This window comes from Seriola aureovittata, chromosome 21 (assembly GCF_021018895.1).
Source record: "Seriola aureovittata isolate HTS-2021-v1 ecotype China chromosome 21, ASM2101889v1, whole genome shotgun sequence".
In the NCBI taxonomy this organism is placed as follows: Eukaryota; Metazoa; Chordata; class Actinopteri; order Carangiformes; family Carangidae; genus Seriola; species Seriola aureovittata.
In genome coordinates, this window is record NC_079384.1 from 4,097,212 (window position 1) to 4,118,503 (window position 21,292).

A 21,292-nucleotide genomic window follows, 5' to 3' on the forward strand; every position below is an offset into this window, starting at 1 on the left:
AATTAATGTCATTATTTATTAAAAAAACCTGAGGTTGGAAGTTTCCTGATCTCCACACATTCATTCATTCACCCCTTCATCATCACATCACTGATCACACACCAACATCCAACTTCAAATTTGACCTTCCACACTTGCTGTTGTCTGATTGGCTGCCTGCTTGTTTCCTGTTTGTTGTATATTGATGTTGCCACTTCTGTGTAACAGCTAAAGAAAAAAAAAGACGGCCACATATTACGACACCCAAAGCTGTAATAAACTGAAATTTTCATTTCACTTAATAAATAAATGACAACACAATCGCCCAAAATCCACGCTTTTGTTTTTAAAAAGCAGCGGGCATCGTGGTGCTCGATACGAAAAGCTTATCTCACAGCGCCGAAATATAGCTGTTTGTTCTAATGTCACCATAAAAAACAAAGGCACCATTAGAGATATTACAAAGTTCTACGTATCTCTTTACCTCTCCGTCTCGCAAAAACATACAAAAAAAAAAAACCTCACAAACACATAAACCCTTGGGGGCGTCACAGATAACAGCTCTCCCGTCTATCCCCCAAAATGCAATTAGCCATTATGTGGCCCTCCATAATCTGCCATGTTCATTTTTATTTGCCTTTGATACAGCCGGGGCTTATCTCGCCAGTCTTTAAACAGAGCACCGCGTACATCCCCCGGCAACAGGAAAGCAAAGTCAAAGTTATCAAACCTATCCAAAAGCTAAAAGAAAAGGATAAGTCAGAGTGAGACAGGCGGGGGGGGGGGGGCTCGCTCCGTTTGACAGGGCTTCACGCCAAACAGAGAGAGGAAGGTTAGTCATCCGAGCCCCTGAGAAACGCATCAGAACTGATCTGGGATGTGGAGGAAAGTGATGACCTTATTTCGCTGTGTATATAACTATAAGCGTTTCTGTTTGCGAGCAGAATAGATGGACTGGGACACAGATATGAAATCTAATTTCAGGTCGTAATGATGCAGAGAGTGTGTGAGGGAGTGTGAGGGAGTGTGTGTGTGTGTGTGTGTGTGTGTGTGTGTGTGTGTGTGTTTGAGTGTGTGAGGTTTACCGTCATTGCCCTGGCTCCCCTCTCTCTTCAGCATCTGTACCGCCCCCACATACTTCTTCAACTGGACCTTCAGGACCTCATTCTCCCTGCGCACACACACACACACACACACACACACGGCTTATAAGGCATGAATAAAAATAAGGAGGCTATAACTACAATACATTGTACACAAGGAATGTAGACTTTAATGTCATCTATCCTTCCTCTATTTCACAACAGACAAAATGATCCTCTGCTTCCTGCGGCGGCCGCAGTGAAGACGCTGCAGAGTGTAATATGACGAAGGGGACATTTTTCTGACCAGGGCTGCAACACGCCAGTAATAGGAAGTTGTTTACTCTGTTTTGTGACAGCATGTGGTGGAGGGAGACGGTGTGAAACTGGCTGTTGTGACATCTTGTCACCTGAGGAGCGATGAAAATAAAAAAAAAAACACCTGAAATCTAATCCAGGTGGTCAGACTTGAGATATATTCACAGAGAAGCGACGGGACTCATATTTCAACCGACTGAACAGCCCCTGTCGCAGTCAGGCCAGTAAGAGGCGGGTCCAGAGACCGTCCGTCTCCACGCCTGATATTAACATGAATCCCGACACGAACGATCCGATTTTGCAAGTGGAAATGCACCGAAGACTGAGGAGCAGAGCCAGCTGTGCAGGTGGACTGAGACAGATCTCTCTACACGGAGAGAGGGAAAACCGCGGAGGCGCCGACACACACGCAAGTTCAAAAGTAAAGTTATACATGCAAGTATGAAAACAGCCATGCAAATGTCTCACAGCGAACCGTGTGCGATCGCCCACATGCAGCACTGGGAACGCATGAGTCCAGCTTCACTTCAGATCTGACTGTCCACACGCCGTCGAGTCAAAATACTGTTAACTGCAGATTTTTAAACACGTGAATATTAAGAATTACAACGCAAGTAGAGCATGTGGCAGACAGAGCTGAACACATACTGTCGGACTCTTCAGGGATCGCTCTTCCTCTCGTCAGTAACAACCCGTAGTTCCTGCGACAGCGTACAGTGAGATCTTCAACAACAGTGTAAATTCCAGCAGTTTTGGGGAAAGCCCGTTTCTATTTGCAAAATGATGTCCCCATCTATAAAGTGTGAGTTCCACAGAGGAACAGTTTGCCAGGGGCTGTCACCGTCTACAAAGATTCAAACTGACATAAAAAGAAATGGTTTTTTCCTAGTTTGTAGTGGAGCAGTGACTTCCCCGACCGCGGCCGGCCTCCACAGCGCTGAGGAAAGGCTGTTGTTTTAACGGCACAGTGATGCCCGATGATTTTGGTCGGGAGAAGTTAAACCATCACCTGCAGGAGTAATGTCCAGGTGTCAACATTTCATTCATTCAACTTCGCTTTTACTTTGAAGGAACAGGAAGCAGTCACAAAATCAAATCGACAACATGAATTCACATCAGAAGAAACGAAAGGGAACAAACACCTGGCTCTCCGGAGTTTCATGTCCGCAGATTATTCAAGGGGGTTTTTACATGACAAGCCTGTGTCAGAAGAGGCAGCAGCGTGACCTCTGACCTCTGGGTTTCAGTATTCAGAACCTCAGAGATGCATTTTAAAACCTTGCGTACGTTTAAATCCAGCTGCATCAGATGGAGAGTCAGAGAAGGAGGAAGTGGGTCGATGTCTTGGTGTAAATGGGGTCAAAGTTACAGCCTTGTTCAGCTACAGTCACACGTTAGCATGTCTGAGTGTGTGTGAGAGTGTGTGTGTGTGTGTGTGTGTGTTGAACTGTGCCTGATGATTCAGACACAAAGACATAGTGATAAAGAAAGACGAGTGAGAGACAGAGGCGGTCTCCTTACAAGCCGTAACCGGTTGAACATCATCGACTTTGGGGAGGAAATCAATCAGAGTTGGAATGTGGCTTTATGCCCTTGGCAGTTAAATTTAACAGCCTTTGTCTTGCTACCCCCCCCCCTCCCCCCCCCCCCCCCCCCCCTCCCTCCCTCCCCCCCTCCCTCCCCAACCCCTCATTCTCCATAGGTGATTTTGGGTGCCCTGCTTATCAGCCCTCATTCTCCACCAACAAAAGAGGCGGCTGCCTGGAGACCCTCTGAATCCACACGACGAGCTCTCCGAGGAGCCGTCCACATCGCCGTTATCAGAACCACCCGCGGCCCAGACGCCGTTCCAGCCTGATTAAATTATAGCTACTACACACACGCTTGCTCCAAGTGTGTGTGTGTCTGTGTGTGTGTGTTTGTGCAGAAGCTTGGGGAGATACACAGATATTCAGAACCATCTCATTTTACAGAGAATGAATGTTGCTCCAGCAGGTAGACTGAGTCAACTGATACGTGAAGCTCAGGTTAAAATGTTCTTGTAGAGATCTTATTGGTTCCCTCCACTGAGGTGGTCGGTTTGTTTGTCAACAGGATTATGCAAAAAAGTATTGAACCGACTTGGACCAGACTCAGCGGAGGGGTGGGGCCTCGCCCAGGGAGGAGCCCAGTCGATTCTGGTGCTGTTCCAGACAACGAGGCGGATCTAGGAATTTTATTTATCACTTTTCCTTATTATTATGTGAAATAGGGCATTTTTCAACACTTTCATCAGTTTCTCAGGAAATAATATACAGATTTTAATTTAACAAATCAGACATATTTTTGTGTTGAGATACATGACTTTCTACAGTTCGCTGCAGACCCAGATAATAATCTGAACCTGACAGACGTGTAGGATTGTTTGGCCTTGGCGGAGGAACACGCTCTACTGAGCGCAGTTCCAGTTAATACTTTAATCACTTCAGCTCTTTTCTCTTGTTTGCTCCTTTCAGCCTCAGACAAACAGAGGAGCCACTATGTCATCATTACATAGGAAAACCATCGGTGTTCAACTCCGCGCAACCGCACGTGTTCACTTTGGACTCACGCCCATGTTTGCCGCCCTCTTAGAGACACTATTAAAGATGCAATAAATCAATGTCTTTATATCAAGCACAGATCAAATGACTGTGTAATGTGAAAGCGCTCGAGGCATCATCACCGGACTCTGCTCTTACCTTCAGCTCTGTGGAGCTTTTAAGCCTCTCTCAGCTCATTGTTTTGGTTTTCCCGTCCGGCAAATTATATCAGCATCAAAAGAAATGCGTTCTTGTGCTGGAAGCAGCCATTAGTGGATGAGCAAATTGCGCCCGTAAAAAGGGATGCACACAGTCAGCAACAATACTCGGGATAGGCTGTGGCATTAAAACAATGATTGATTGGTACGAAGGGCTCCAGAGCGTGCCGGGAAATCATTCCTCTGAGCATTACATCACCTGACACAAGGCAGGTCGGGTCCATGGACTCATGTTCTCATGTGTGTGCCTCAGCAGAAATACTTCTACTTATAATCCATCGTGTACCTACATCACTTCAACAGTTCTAACAACTCACCACAAGCTGACAAGCTGCCAATAGTTATTCAGTTATTTGAGAACACGACTGTTTGTTCAGAGAATCATTTAATCGCAAGCAAATCATCGCGGCCGTGAATAAATGATTCTCTGAACAAACAATACTGAACACACTGTGCTGAATCATTGATCACTCTGATCCAAACTCATGTTTTCTAAAAAGGGGGGGTGGGGGCGACATCACAGGAGTGACGCGGTTGCGACAGTGTGAATAAGCAAGCGCCCTGCAGGTTACAACAGCCTGACCCTGCACAGCTGACTCTCAAATCCAATTTCAGAGCACACTAATAAAACACAACTTTGGAGGTGTGAAACGCGCCCTCTGCGTCACTGTCTGGATTGAAGCGGCTTCCCTCAGGTCGAACAGCAGCCTGTGCAATAAACCTGCTCAACACTGACAGGAAAACCCTCCACAACGTTCCTCAACATCCCCCCAACAATCTATTCTCCTCCCGCCCTGGTTTAAGTTTCCATTCACTGAGTAGAAATCGTAGAAAAAGCCGACTTTGCTTTTCATCACAAATCTCATTAAGACCCAAAGTTTGAGGTTCTTCACAGGAAGAGAAACCATTAAGTATTTCCTGCTCCTTGCTGATTCAGCTTTGTATACCTGGACTACTAGTGAGTAAACTATCTATCTACTATAACATACAGTGTGTATACTGCATCCATACATTCAAACAGTTGTATGCTGTTAGCTTAAATACCCAGTGAGGTTGCAATCCTAGATTTCTGAGCCGCATTCACTTCCCTAAACGCCTCTGGCGAGTCCAGCATCACTCAGACTCCCAGGAGAGAAGGAGAGCGACGGATACTAAACAAAACTAAACTACAAAATCACCCTGGGAGCTACAACACTGTGCAAGTTTTCCTCAACTCCAAAACTGCAGCTTTGGCTCCTCTGTCGACGCTTTCCAATTGAGAGCGATCCATTAAGTCGTTTGATGCGTCGCTTCTAGTGAATGTCGGATCACTGCAAATGCGGAGTGTTGGAAACTCATCTGAAGCTCTAAGCGCCTTCTCTGCCTCCGGGGACGGTAAAAGTTTTAAATGAGCGCGTCTGAAGTGAAGCACTTTCCAGGCATCTCTGTTGTAACAACTGCATCCTCTGTCCAGCTGATGCGGGACCAGCCGCAAACTGCTTTCTCATTAAGGGCGGTAGTGTGACCCAGAAATACTGGGAGAGTGAATGTCTGCTCAGAGGATAAGCCTATTAGCTGTGTTGATTAATAAAACTGTTGGAGTCATCTCCTCTTCTTCCACGTGAGAGACCAGCGAGAAAGACAAACAGTGATTGTGCATAAGAAGATTTATTAATGAGTTTCTGGCTGTTTTTTGTGCAAAAGAAACAAAAGTGAGGGAGAGAGAGAGAGAGAGAGAGAGGAGAGAGAGAGAGAGAGAGAGAGAGAGAGTGTGTTGAACTGCATGTAAATGAAGATGGGGAAAGCAGGGGAAACGGTGCGTTTGAGAGATAAAGAAATTGTAAATATTTTGTATGAAAGAGGGAAAGTCAGTAATGACTGTAAAGTCTGAGTGTGCTTTGTATAAAGCAAATACTGTAACAGACTATTAGAGAGGGAGGAAGGACGGTGCGTCTTATCTTCTCTGGAAGAAAAGAACAAAAAGTATCTCAAGAGGAAATCTTAAACTTCAACTACACGCAGTAATTTCTTAAGTTGAGATGAAGCCCTGGGGTGATTTTCATTTTTTGTATTCCCCCCACCCCTTTCTTTTATCATCGCCATGCTCCGCAGACGTCTTAATGTGCGATAAACGCGGCTAAATTGGCTGTTCTTCAGGTACGGTCTGCTTTCGTTTGGAAGTGGTAAATGAGAGGTTCAAAGACGCCCTCAGAGACAGACAGCTCAGTCGCTGGGTAAAGCTCCTGAGTGCAATTTACTGCTCAGCCTCTCAGAAAATACATTATAAGTATACACTCTTGTGTCACACTTCCAAAGGCCCAATGCCCAAAGCTGTATAAACTCATATACACGCACACACACACACACACACACACACATATATATATATACCCACACTCAAGCTCAACGAGGCCAGGCCGGGGTGCAGGGCTGGATTGTTAAAACCTCAGCATTGAAGGGAAAAGGCCCCCCTGGGCAGAGTGACATAATTGACTTCCAACAGATAGAAAAACAGCGAGCCTAAACACTCCCAACAAGTAAACTAGGCAAACTTCACAGCCGCTCTCGCTGCCACTTCTTAGATCAGCTACACCAGACTGCCCGGAGAAAAGACTGCAGCCCTGCCAGCTAAGAAAAAGGCATCTGCTCTCATTTCTTTTGTGAGTGTGTTTGAGTGTGTGTGTCTATGTGTGTGAGAGAGTATGTGTCCGCCTGTCCAACCACCCCCTCTCCCTGTGACGAGGTAGCGCTTCCTGGCCCAAGCCCACTCGACTGGCTGCCTTCCCGTCTTCCTGCTGCGAGAGGCCTGCTTTCTGCTCTGCCAAGTGACGTCTAGAAAAGGGGGACAAGAAATGGTTGTGGGGAAAGTTTGGTGTGTGTGTGTGAGAGTGTGTATATATATATATATATGTGTGTGTGTGTCTCAACTGCTATCCTTGAGGGCCAGAGCAAGACTACTTTGGTTTGGGACATCCATATTTAAAGCAACAGGTTTTTTTAACGACTCTATTTCTGTTATCATTAGCGGTGACAGTGAAGATACTGAGACATGAGGCCAGATATCGTGTGTGATCACAAATGTTTGAATATCAAGCTACAGAGGGAAATATTTAATTGCAATATTTCTGACTCATATTCAACTGCGACTTCAAGCCGTCCTGTGGAGTTAACATCCAGTGTTTATCCCCGCAACATATTGTGTGTAGGAATTTCCCTCCTCATAAAACTTTTACAAATCACATTTTAAAAATATTTCTTTAAATCCTGCAATGTTTACGTCCATATTAACCAGATCAGTGGCTCAAACTCTTTCACATCAAGGCCCCTGAAACTGACACAAATTAGACCGCAGAACCCCGTCTGATAAGATCTTTTGCTTTTAGAAGGTTTTATTACAGAATTATGAATGAAATTATGGTGAAAATAAATGATTCCCCTTTTTGCTTGGGACCTCCAGGACCCCGCTTTGAGAACCACTGAGCCAGATAACACAGCGCTCCTGCTATTACCATCAAAGTGTTGTGCATCACGTCACCTGCGAGCTACTGATGTCATGTGTTAGCGTCCCTGTGCATGTGCACGATATGCAAAGAAAACTGAGAGACACAAACAAACATTGTTAGTGGTCAAAAACTCTACAGGCTGCCTTTAAATTGTGATTTATTTTTCTAAACAACAGAAACATCTATATGCTGCAGTACAGTTCAACAGCAGCTCGAACTGCCTCCTCCCAAACCGCCACAGAGCTGAATCGACACCGTGATGAAGGGAGCGTTTGTTGCAGGACTGTTTCTTTCAGCTCGGATTGAACCTGCTGCTACTTTGCCACTGGGTGTATATGCGTTCAGCGGCAAGCAAACGTACGGGAGGATTGCTGCAGGTTACAGAGCGTGTTAGAAGCTGGGAGCAAGGACGTGGGCTGCGATGTGTCAATGTGCGAGTGTAAGGGGTCTTACGTTTTCATGTTATATTTGGACGGACGTGTGAGTGAGCCCACTCCCCTCTGCCGGAGTCGACGTCAGCCGAAATCTATCTATGGCGACTCGCTCATCCTCTGCCACCCCCATACACACACACACACACACACACACACACACACGCACATGAACGCACATGCCACTTTTTTGGGTTTGGATGCTGCTCTACCAGAAGAACTAAACCATTCTGTGATAAACGTTTGACCTGAACACTTGTGCAGCAGAGTGACTCCTCTCAAAGTTAGCGCTCATTAACCAATCAGTCTTAATTAACGCAGCAGCAGTAGAGTAATTGAGTTAGTCGGCCGGTCAACGAGGAAGCCAGCAGATGATAAGATGTTGGTGTTCGGCCCCCCGGCTCGCTCTTAGTGCAAGATAATCACAAAGAATTGTGGGATATGTAGCAACTGTTGCCAGTAGCTTCTTTTCCCTGAATGATGCTGACAGCTTTCAACCCTCATTCAGCGGCTAGCTGCTCCTTCAGCGGTATTTATAGCCGCGATTGATCGAGGCAGATTTGGCCGAGGAGGAGAAGCAGAACTTGAGGTTTAGCGGCAGACTATGGGAATCGGCTTCATGTGTGTGTGTGTGTGTGTGTGTGTGTGTGTGTGTGTGTGTGTTGAGTTGTGAGGGAAAACACACGGTGTGTCACAGTCACCTGCGGAGGAGAGTGAGGCAATTGTGAGGCCGTCACTTGTGTTCCTAGTACACTCCTCTTCTCTCCCTCTCTTTGTCATTTCCACTCCATTAAAGCGCTCCACGCGAACATGAGAATCATCACATATTAAAAAAAAGCCCCCATCAGCCCCTGCGCTGTCATGCCCACGAACCCATCAGCGTCCGCAGTCCCAACACACTTAACTCTGAGTAAACTCGGATCAATCCTCGCAGGTGGCTTGACTTGCTGGAGGAGGCTACTATCTGAACACAACACTTGCTGGGGCTTCCTGTTTCGACTGCTGGAGGATGACTAATCCTCTATTTAAAGGGCTCGGGGCTCAACCGAAGAACTTCTGGCGTACAGGCAATCAATTGTAGATGCTGAGGTGACGCAATTCACTTTCAGGGGAAGCTGTAGGCGGTCGCTTACTGGAGACAAACGTGTACGTAAGTTTCATCCACTATGAGAACCGAAAAAAGGGGGGGAAAAGTTTCCAATGTTGTTCTGACATCCCGTCCTCCAGATACTTACAGTTTCCTCTTCCTGTCTGGGCGCAGCGGTAATTACTGTGATTATGTGTAAAACAGTGATGCCGCCGCCGTAGGTGCGAGGCAACAGCCCAGCACAATCAGCGGCAACAAAAGCAGCTTTAATCACAGACGTGAAGGTCCTCTGGGCCGCTGCAGCTTCCACACTCTGTTTATTGACGGGAAAGTTCTTTGTTTAAACTTGTAGATCCAAATAAATGAGGCGGAAAAAACAGAAGTTCACAAACTGGCTCGTCTTCTTTGACTAGAAGACGTTGTACGTTGTCAAACAAAGGTGATTAGTAATGTTAATAAGGACTGTTAGTGTTATTGTCGTTATTGTGATGTGGGAAAAAGTCGGGTTTTAGACGGGCTGGATGGCCTTGGAATTAAATCTGCATTATGTAAAAAGTAGTGTAGTTTAGTGTGTGCCCCCCCCTCTGGCACAAAACAGCCATTATCTATCTGCAGGGGGTTGACAGGTTAATGGTCAGTGCCAATGACCCAATCATTACAGTGTCAAGTGATTACAATTCTGGCTTTTTAAATAAAAAAAATGTTTTCCTGCACTTTCCTCCCCCCAGCGCCCCCCCTGCTTCGTTCCAGCCGAAGACACAGGAAACAACATCCACTTGTGTCAGTGTTGTTATTTCAGTTCTGGCCATACTGTGCAGAACTACATTAGGAAGCTTCATGTTTTTATCCAGGACAGGACGAGACGTTTAAAGCTCTGAAGGAAAATCTTCAGTCAGAAGACGACAAACAAAGCTTTTGTATTTCTTTAGATTTGTTCTGTCAAAAGCAGAAATAAACTATTTTTTTCCCCCTATTACTGATTAATCTCCGGATTATTTCGATTAATCAATTGACCATTTGGTTTATAAAAATCCCAGAAAATCCTTTACGGAAGAATTTGCAAATGCTAAAATTTGAGGAGGCTGGAAAGTGTGAATTTTTTGGCAGCTCTGCATGGGAATGGCTTCTCAACACTGACTCAGGTAGGGGTGCTGCGAAGCTCTGCTTTGTTGCAGCCCCAAACCGTGTTAAAAGGTTGACAGTATGAGTCAGTTTCTCCTTTTAAATAAATCCGAGCTAGTGCAGCAGTTAATGCAGTTAATCTCCCGTATTGTGAAGGAGACGACTGCATTAATGTCCATTTTCTGCAGACTTCCCCTGGGCTGCTTCTCACCTGGCCAGTGCCTGGACCTTGGCTGTGTGTCTCTCCTCCAGCTCCGCCAGCTTCTTCTTCAGCAGATCGGTTTCCTGCCTCAGGCCCGCTGAGTGCTCCATCTCCCCGTCCAGCAGGCAGCGAAGAGAGCTGTCGAACACATGAAGTCCGTCACATGCATGTAACATGATTCCACACGAAATATCACCGATCGTATCCAGGCGAAGTGTCTCCCAACAGACCTGATCCTCTGCAACGCTACGTGTCGACAGTCTGGTAATGTTTAGATCATAAACAGTAGATTAAATTAACATTATTAAGCTTTCTTAATTGCTGCAATAACTGAGTGGCTGAATCACATTCAGCCCCCGATTATCAAACATTGAACACACATCTGTGGCTGCATCGCTGTTGATTTAATGCCACAAGTACAAATCACAGTGTATCATAAAAACCTAAATACCGCTTGGCAGATGCTTCACATTAATTATGATTGATCACAACGATGCTTAATACTGTGTTTTCTGGCCATTTCCAACAGAATATTATTGAGCTACGCTTTGCAGTTTTGCTCGACGATCAATTCCAGCAGCTGTTAAATGGATGTAAATCACAGCCTCCGGTTTCCCGCCTCAAGTCAGCACATAACTGCCTCTCGTCTCAGGATGAGAAGAAAACAAGCTGAGACAATTCATAAAGAAAGGTCATTCGATATCTTCTTCCAGACTGAGTGTGAGTGTGAGTGTGTGTGTGTGTGTGTAGATGTGTGAGTGTGTGTGTTTAAGTGTGTGTGTGTGTTTGGGGGGTTTGGGAGCAGCAGATAAGGAAGGAAATATCCAAACGTACGTGTTTTGTTCCTCCAGCTCGTCCTTTCTGTTCATCATGGCTACAATGGCCTGACGCAGCTCCACTGCAGAGGAGGGAGAACAGGGTGAGACTTTCAGCACTGAAACCACCTCAAACACATAAAACACACACACACACACACACACTCACACACAGACACCGCACCACAGCAATATGCATAAACTAATAACCTTCAGTTTCGAAATGTAGAAATAACAAAATCCCACTTTCACTCCCCATTTGCCGGATTAATGCTGCACTTTCCTCTCCACCCCTGAGATGAACTGCTCTGATAAAATTAGGTTTTACTTTTTCCCTCTGACAGAAGTTATATCTGACTCACAGAGAGCAGGATCTTTATTGCTAAATCATACTTTTATGATAGCTCCTATAAAACACAGAAGAAAGAAAGTAATCTGAGATAAAAAGGAAGGGGGGGGCGACATTTGCATTAACATTGAGTGGCAAGAAAAAGTAAGTGAACCCTTTGGAATTATCTGCATTTATGTATAAATTTGTCAAATGGTCAAATCTTCATTTAGGTTACACAATCTATTTTAACTAATAACACACAGATCATTGTATTGTTCTGTATTGCAGGTTGAAAAAAGTGTGTGTGTGTGTGTGTGTGTGTGTGTGTGTGTGTGTGTGTGTGTGTGTGTGTGTGTGTGTTTGTAACGAACAACAAAAGCTGATTGAAGTCAGGAGTTATCAAGCCTGGAGTCCAGCCAATGAAATTTGACTGGAGGTGTGAGGAAGAGACACTTTGACTCATTTATAGTTCGTTATTCGCAGGAAGCATCTGCTGATGTGAACCACGCTTCACAACAAACAAAAAAAAATAGATCTGAGACACTTACAATCGAGAATTGCTGAACTGCAGAAAGCTGCGAGGTTTACAGAGGCATCTCAAAGAGTTTAGACATTGATCAGTTCACAGTCAGACAAAACCGTCTATAAAAAGGACCGTATGCACAATCACGGGCCGTGGTGAAAGCATGACTTGTGGACTGATGAAAACCTCACATAAGCAGCGAATCCCCCAGTTCGACTCCCAGCCGGCTACTTTCTCTCCCTACATCTCCCGTCTATCTCCACTGGCAATATCCAAAACACTCAGACATAAAATGGCAAAAAAAAAAACTTTGGAAACTAAGGTTGACCTGTTTGGGAAGAACCTGTTTGACCACGACTACTTCACATGAATGTGTCCGACAGCCGAGCAAACACATGCTAAATAAGAAAATAAGAACCGGAAGACGCCATTATGATAGTCAGCTGAATATCTCTCATTTGCATTTGGGTTTTTTTTCCTTTCCAAAACGTGTTGCCGTAGTAATTTCATCAATTTTGAGCTGCTCAGGATCTGAATGAGCTGAATCCTCCAGCATGCTCACTGCAAAATCTCTATACGGCAGAAATCCATCAAGGTTTTAATTATCACTATTATAACTTTCAGCGTGAAAAGAAAAACCATCCTCTTCCTCCTGATGGTCAATTTGACTGATAAATCTCAATTACCAACCAGCAGCTGACGAAGGAAGCTAAACCAATCTAACTTTATAGAAATAAAGTTTCATATAACTGAAATTGTTCACGTAAAGAAAAACATATCGAGTCGTTCTGACTAGAAATGAGAGCAACTGAAAAATCAAGCTCATGTTTAAAAGATTGGCTTGTACAGTCAGACGGTGATTGCATGTTTGTCTTCTTGAAAATGAAAGTAATGAGCAGCTCAAACATTGATTTCACCTGGACGTCTGGCCGTCACTTTGCTGCGTGGATGTATTTGTGCACAACGGACTCATCAGTGAAGAAGGAGACGGTGAAGAGTAGTTCACTAGAGTAGATGTCGTTTTAAGAAGTTTTAACCAGGTAATTGAACCATTTCTATACATCTTAGAACACGTCTGGAGGAGATCTTTAAATGATTTCTTTTCCCCGCACCGTGAGTAGAATGAGATTGTGAGTGAGTCCTCAAAGAAAACGTTTTTTTTCCTCCTCAGCGTGTTATCCAGAGGTCATCGCCATTTAGATCCCATTCATTAGAGTCAATGAAGACGATTAGTGCTGAAACGGGTCGTCAAACAGTCACAGACAATCAATAAGTAGTTCAATTCATTCTTTAAAATGAAAATGCTGACCATTCACTGATTCCAACTTCTAAGGATTTTCTTCTTTTCTTTTTTTTTTAAGATTACAAATTGACTATCTTTGAGTTTTGAACCGTCAGTTGAATAAAAAAGAAAAAGCAATTTGACAATGTCACACCTCGGCCTCGAGGAAGTTGTGATGAGCATTGTTCATTATTGTCTGAGGTTTTATGGACTAAAGCAATCAATCAAAAGAAATGGTAACTGAAATACAAGTTGGAAATAATAAAGTTAGTTAGTTGCAGCTCAATTCATCTTTATTTTTATTCAAAATATCAGATACCAGCAACTTTAGTCTAAAACTCTCAGTATGTTTTTCAGCCTGTCAATTGGACTGCATCAGCTACAGGCACAGTCTGCCAGGAGTCAGCTGATGTTTATCTCCATCCTGATGTTAAGGACAGACCTGGCTGTGTGGTGGTGCAGTGACTCATCTCCTTAGTTATGGCTGGAGGTGCACAAAGAGACGGGTACCACAAATTTTCCAAAAATAACAACCATGAGACAAGGAGTTAATCTACCCTGCACTTTGAATTCCACCATTCACACACACACACACACACACACACACACACACACACACAGAGAGAGAGAGAGAGACCACAACTCTATTCTCATAACTAATGTAGGGTGTCAATGTAGCCCCAGACACAAGTAGGTCTCCTCCAACCCCGAGCTAAGTGCCTGGTTGGGGGGAGGAGGAGGAGGAGGAGTGTGATGAAGAGCACAACACAGGAGCAGAAAAGAGTAAGTCTATTATCTCCACAGCTCCATTCTCCACATCAGCAGGCCAGAAATAAACGTGACCTTTAGTCCGACCACGCGTTCGCAGCGGGTGCCACAGACGAGCCATTAGGGACTTCAGTGCAGCAGGACGCCCCTCTGTCCTCGCAGGAAGAGTGAGTGTGTGAGAGCGTAGATACATATGCACGCAGCTCATACGTGTAACAGCCATCTTTGCTGGGGGAAAGAGTAAAAAGTGTGTGTGTGTGTGTGTGTGTGTGTGTGTGTGTGTGTGTGTGTCCACCGGAACCTACACGCTCTTGCTCAATTGTTCCAATAATAGCGGCATTAGCAGAGAGCTAGGCCATGTAATCGAGGTGCCTGGTGAATTATAGACTCCATACTCTCCAATCAATGGACTCGGCCTCACACACACCGAGAGAGAGGGAGAGCTCTGCGCCACACACTTCTGCTTCTTCCTCTCTAACGCCATTTCTCCTCTCACTTTCTCCCGTGCAATTTAAAATCCAGAATGTTTTGTACGTGCGTCTGTGTGTGTGTGTGTGTGTGTGTGTGTGTGTGTGTGTGTGTGTGTGTGTGTGTGTGTGTGCTTCACGAGGCCGTCATCGTGAAATGAGCGCACCCTGTCATCAGCTGTTTTTAACTAATCCTCCGCACTAAAAACATACAGACACTTTAATGATACGTCGCTAATTTTTCTATTCATAAAACATCTTATTACTCACTTCAGATTTCTGAATTTATTAACAAGCTCAAGTGATTAAGTATTGTTCTTTCATAAAGAGGCTCATTTAAAATAAATAAATAAAATAAATAATGGTCAAAATTGAAGCAGCAGAGGTTGAGACATCCTGATTTTTACTCTCTATAACAACAAGCGACAACAAACACGGCGTGCTGAAATTTCCCATAATGCTGCATTATGCATTTTTCAATTGGACCGCGGCTGCCCCTTGTTGCTGTGGGTTACGTGACAGCAGGCGTAGAAATCGGTATCTCTGCCTCCGTCGCGATGGATTTCTCCGGATGTGATTTCTGGACGTCAGAGAGAAAAAGCTCGTTGCTCTTTGATCTTAAAGGGGCCGACATCAAAATCATGTGATACAAACGGATTTGCCTTTTTAATCAAAAAGCTGATCTTTAACTGAGGTCGCCTGTTATATATGTTTCCGAGGCGTCGTGTAGCTCTGCACCTCGACGACTGTTCTCTCTGTGTGACCCCGTGACCTCCTCTTACCGAGGGCTAATAGACTGGACAACGGCTCCATCCCTGCGCTTACAGGTGGCTGCACTCACCTTTCCTCCCCTGGCTCGCCCTCTCTTTCTCACACACACACACACACACACACACACACACACACACACACACACACACACACACACACACACACACACACACACACACACACACACACACACACACACACACACACACACACACACACACACACACACACGGACAGACACAATCCAAGGAATGAAACAGCATCACTATGAGTGGATAGGGGTCTAAGCTCTGCTAATGCAATGCTCATCTAGTGTTTGTTCGAATCTCAAATTTCTGAAATCTCATAGCTGATGTAAATTTCAGGCATTCACACAATCTGACTTTCTCACCAAAAATAAATAAATAAAAAATTTCTTTAGGGGGGGGGGGCAGAGGAGTGTGTGTATCCAAGTACAGTAACATGTGCACACACTGGACCAACAGTGCCACCTAGTGGATGGTTTGCTATGATGGAGAAAAGGTGGCAAAGATCTGAGCAATCTCTTGGCACAGAGCCTCGCTCCTTTGCAATTAGATCACTTTTAACTGCAAACTAATCAGCAGGTTGGATTTAATTTACTACAGACGACAGCTGCGGTGACATTTCCCAACAAAGACATGTGAGGACTTCCAAAGGATTCATTACTGCCGCAAACTTCTTGGGGGTGTTAAACAGATTCTGATTAAACCTCAAGAGAAAGTGGCGATTCCACTATCGTGAGTTTAACTGTCATATTTAATGTGGATCATCTGTATCACTGATCTGACCGGCTGTGGAGCAGAGTACAAAATAAGAGAGAGTTTCTTGCTGTATGAAGCTAAACAAGCTTCAGTCTCAGGCTTTTCCCAGCAGCTCTCAGGTTTAATAGTGTTTTGGAGTGGCTTGATTTTTATGCTAATTTCCAGAAAGCTTCAGAAGTGATTTATGCTGAACCCACTGGCAGATTTTTTAGATATTTTTTATTTGAAATCAGCACATTTGACTACTTCACAGAGTAGTTTTGTTCTCTCTATCGGGGGAGTTGTTGCAGTGCATGACTGACGACGCTCCAGTTGCTGCAGGTTTTATCAACAGTGTGAGTCCTCGCATCTTTTTTTCACCGTCGCCATCATTCGTGAGAAATGTAATCCACCTCCTTTTGTTTTTGCAGTTAAAGTGATTTAATTGCTACAAGTGAAGTCCAGTGAAAAGACACTTTATGATGCTGGTTCACATGTGAAGAAAAATCCACGATGAATCATTCCACAGAACAGGTTTCAGGAACAAACCAAACAAGAAGAGCAAGAGACACACAGATGTGGGAAGAGGAGAAACACTCACCCACTGTCATGGACTCTGGCAGACCAGATGTTGGCAGCACGCTGGAAAGTGGAGCCGGCTGCGTCGGCGGACTGGACTCCATACTGCAACACATGAAAAGAGAAAATCAGGTACTTTTGAAACTCTTTCATCATCATAATTTATTTTTCTACTGCTGCAGCAAAAAAAAAGTCACACTGACCACACCAGCATGTTCATTCCTGTGACTATACCTGACAAATATTTTTTTCCCCCTCACTGCAAATGATTCCCATGACAACACATCATCCCCGTCTGAAAGCTTACTTGAACGTCAGCTCTGATCTGCTGCTCTCACAGTTTCCCACCGGCTCCGTTGACTCACACTGAGCAGGAAATGCAGCTGTGTCCTCCACAGAGCTCACTGAAACAAAATGGAAGTGAAAGTAAAGATATAGAGTTGCAGAGAAAGTCCCTAGATTTCATTCTGATAAATAACTGATCCCTGCGCTGAAGCCGTGCAGTCAAACAAATATCACAGAATCTTTGTGAAACAGTGACGAGGGGAATCGGTGCAGCAGTTTGGGCTGAAGGCACTGAAGAGATTAAAAACTGATTTGGCATCAGGAAGTGTTTGTTTTGTTTTTTTTAATATGCGTCTATCTTCCTTGTGGATTACGGGAGTCTGAATAAAGTGCGTTGGTGTGTGTCGTACCTGGCTGAGGGTCTGCAGGGTTCAGGGGGATGAGGATGTCTGAGCTGCTGTGGTTCGTCATCACCTGTAGAGGGCTCCACGTGGACACGCTGGACAGACTTCCCACCACCACCCTGTAACAAAAGAAGTTCAATCTCAGTCAGTCTGGTTGTGGCTTTTCCCCCACGAGCAATCACTGCATTTCACTTCCACTCAGCCCCACGGGTCGGGTTTTTAGATTAAAGCCTCAACTGCACAACACAGTCTGTAGTCTATTATCTCGGGGTGTTCGAGGTCTAACACTGTGGGGGATGTAAACAGGAAGTTTAATGTTGCAGTAAACTCACTGAGTTGGGCTGTGGGCTACAACTTGAGCCCCATTATTTTTGCTTACATTTTTTACCAAACTGGCGCCATTGAAAGCGCCAAATTAGCTATGAGCTGTTCCTGTTTAGCAACGTGCTTATGCATGTTCTCAGGCATCTACTGCAGGTACGAGGAGCTTCTTTTTGTCTGTTATGTCATGAATAACCGTCATGACGAGAGTAAGAAACAATAATGTTAATGATCTATAAAATAATTCAACTTGCATTGTGGCCATCTGAACTGCTTCTCTCTTTTGAGTGGGTTAGAAATCTGCAAATTGCAGCTTGCAGCTATATTATTGATTGATTGTCTATTAGTTGAGGCTCTGAATGATTTTGTTTTCTGATGAAAAGACACCAGAACCTGTTCATCAGCAGCAGGAGCCTCTAATTTGACAACTCAACAAATTAAACAGGGTGAAACAAAAACATGAGCATGTTTAATTTATAACTGTATTTTTTTCATTATCTCCTTTTTAATTTCACAAACGTTTCCTGGACAACCATGACTGGTACTGATAAGTCACGTGACTCACTGATCAGAGCTGATCCTCTCCTCCTCCTGGGTTTGTGCTCTGGGTTTGTACATCTCTTCCTCTTCCTCCTCCTCCTCGTTGTCTACGCTCTTACTGTCAGGCAAAGGAGGTGTAGTCATGGGAGGCGTACGAGAGGGATGTGGCGACCCCACCCAGCTGACTATGCCCGGCTCAACCAGGCCGTTCTGAGCCGGCGACTGGGGAAAGTCCGGCTCCAAAGGGTCTATCCCTTCCTCCACACTGCTCTGAGGAGGAGCAGTGTGACTCTTCCTCATCGTGCCCATCTTCTGGGAGTCCTCCTCCCCCTCCTCCTCATCCTCCGCCCCTCCATCCAGATCATCATCAAAGGAAATGATGTTGGTGATCTTCTTTTTCCTACGGCGCTCTTTCCTCAGCCCTGAGTCTGGGCAGGATAAAGATGAAAAAAAAAGTGAACGAAAAGCTCAATCTCAATTAAGTGAAACTTAAATTAATTCAGTACTTTTCACCTTTCTGGACTGGCTCCCTCCAAATGTTCATACGAAGTTTAATATTTATGGTGACATCAGCATCTTAAGTTTATTTCAATTACACCATTAAAAGTGCATTTTCTGTGCTTCATCTCTTTTCCTTTTCAGAGCCAAAAACTCTGACTGCGCATATAGCGAGTCGACCGCTGAATAATCTGAATGGCTCTTCCCACTTTAAGGGAGCTGGGGCACCAACTCAAGGTGGTGCCCCAAGAATTTCATTTGCATTCATTCCGGTGGAAAGTTTTACCGCCGCACAGTTAGAATTTAAAAGCTTGTTCATTTCACTGAGCACTGGCCAGAAAATGGTGTGAGTTTTCCCCGATGGGACGGGCCGGGGCAGAGAGAGCTAAACGAGGTCAAATAAGGAGGCCAGCATCCTGGAAGTTTATTTCATGGGGGATTTCATCGCTACTGCAGCTCTGTGCTGTAGATGCCTTGTGTTGCAGCCACTAGATTTGTTCTAGCAGTGCATTCACTAAGCACGCTTCAGCCGAGCCATATGTAGTTGGAGTGTTTGTGTTTTGGTTCTGGGATGACTTTGTGACACAAACACACTCAAAGAGAAAATAACAGTATTCTGCATTAATAAAAATACAGCATGTTAAATGTTGCAGTTCCCTACCGGCAGAGGTGCTGCGTGGAAGGACAGGTAGCGGGTCTGAGGCTCCGTCCCCTCGCGGGGTGAAGCCGGGTACCACCGCCGTGGCGGTGCTGATCTCTCGCAGCAAGCTGCTGACCCCCTGAGTCGACTCCTTCCACAGGCTGCCGATGCCCTGCGTGGACTCCTTGAGGAGGTGGGAGACTGACGAGCCTCCTCCTCGAGTCACCCCGCCGTTCAGGTCACTGTTGTCGATGTTTATGGCAAACAGGATCGAGTTCAGGCCTGAGTGCAGCAGAGAGAGAGAGAGAGAGAGAGAGAGAGAGAGAGAGAGAGAGAGAGAGAGAGAGAGAGAGAGAGAGAGAGAGAGAGAGAGAGAGAGAGGCAAAATATCACTCATCACAGATCAGGCCTGTTAAATCATAAGAAGCTTTTGAACTCGTGCAAAGTGCTTGGTGAACAGAACTGCTCACCAAGCACTTTGCACAAGATGAACTCAGGCGATCTCACCGTGTATGAAAACAGAGGAAAAGCTCTGGCATAAGATCAATGGTAAATATTCTTAATATTTTAGAGTTTGTGGTCAGTTGTGCTCATCAATAGCTAGAAAGTGAGAGCACTGCCATTAACATTAATAAGGTTAGGGCATTCATTTTTTTTTCTGTATAAAAAGCCCTTCGCGATCAGATCAATCAGTTTCAGCTGTACTTCACCTGCTTCAGTTACTGTTTTTTATGTTTTTTTTACTGTTTACTGCTATTGTTAGCATGCTAACATGCTAAATGTTAACTTGTTACTACACTCGTTATCATGCTAACCAAACACATTTTAGCATGCTAAAACTACCATGACATCAGGATATGTTTATGCTAATGTTACATTATATGTGTGTTAGCATGTTAACACGTGTACACTTTGTTATTATAACATGTTGAACATTAGCATGTAAAAAAACTAACTGTATGCATTTTAGAAAACTAACCATGCTATGTTAGCATAACATGCTACATTAGCATATTAATGATAATGTTGTATAACATATCAAACTACACTAATGTGTACCATGCTATGTAGCTATAGCACTAGCATGGCTAAAAATCTACAAAACACTACTACAGTCTTGTGTATAGCAGGTTTACCTGCAATTAGCCAGTGTTACAACACAAGCTCACCTGCAGCCATGGTGGGCAGCATACTCGCTCTCTCTTCATCAAGAATAAAAGCCCAGTCTTCGTAGTAAGTTCTGCAGAACAAAGAACAGATGAGGTAACAGTTTCTCTACTCAAGACAAAGAGAGGAAATACCAGCTTTTTTAAAATTCAAAAAACATTTTGTCATAATGTGAAAATGCAAATACACACACCCACACACACACACACACACACACACACACACACACACACACACACACACACACACACGAATGCACACTGTACCAACCCCAGACGTGGGCGGTCAGCCAGCAGTGTGTGCAGGTAGCGCTCCAGCGAGTGCTCATTGAGGGCGCAACGCAGCCATGCACGACCCCGGCCCAGCTCCGAGGAAATCTGCCGAAGTGAGTAGAACCGCTGGAGCTCATGGCGGTTCAGATGCTCCTTCACGTAAAACCAGAAAGTCAACTCTGGAAAGAGACGGAGGAGACGGTGAAGAGGAGAGACGAGGGAGAGAAAGGTGTCGTGATGAGGAAGACGAAATGAAAATGGAGACAAAAAGAGGGATTGGAGGGTTGAAAAGAGTGGAGGGAATGAAAGGAACAGAAGAGGGAAGGAGGGACGGAGAGACGATAAAAAGTTAGAGGGATGAAAAGAACACAAGACACAAAAGTGAA

General features: G+C 44.7%; 1 protein-coding gene across 1 annotated transcript in view; it reads right to left on the reverse strand.

The window, feature by feature from the left end:
- Positions 1–21,292, reverse strand: part of snx29 (sorting nexin 29) — a 128,032-nt gene that overhangs the window by 99,539 nt on the left and 7,201 nt on the right. Inside the window, exons 5-14 of the mRNA XM_056365893.1 lie at positions 20,905–21,085; positions 20,637–20,707; positions 19,489–19,749; positions 18,355–18,757; positions 17,475–17,587; positions 17,087–17,183; positions 16,802–16,884; positions 11,317–11,380; positions 10,492–10,620; positions 1,065–1,150 (exon numbers count right to left, since the gene is read on the reverse strand). Coding sequence (XP_056221868.1) covers positions 1,065–1,150; positions 10,492–10,620; positions 11,317–11,380; positions 16,802–16,884; positions 17,087–17,183; positions 17,475–17,587; positions 18,355–18,757; positions 19,489–19,749; positions 20,637–20,707; positions 20,905–21,085 — 1,488 coding nt within the window. The remainder of the gene's footprint in view (positions 1–1,064; positions 1,151–10,491; positions 10,621–11,316; positions 11,381–16,801; positions 16,885–17,086; positions 17,184–17,474; positions 17,588–18,354; positions 18,758–19,488; positions 19,750–20,636; positions 20,708–20,904; positions 21,086–21,292) is intronic.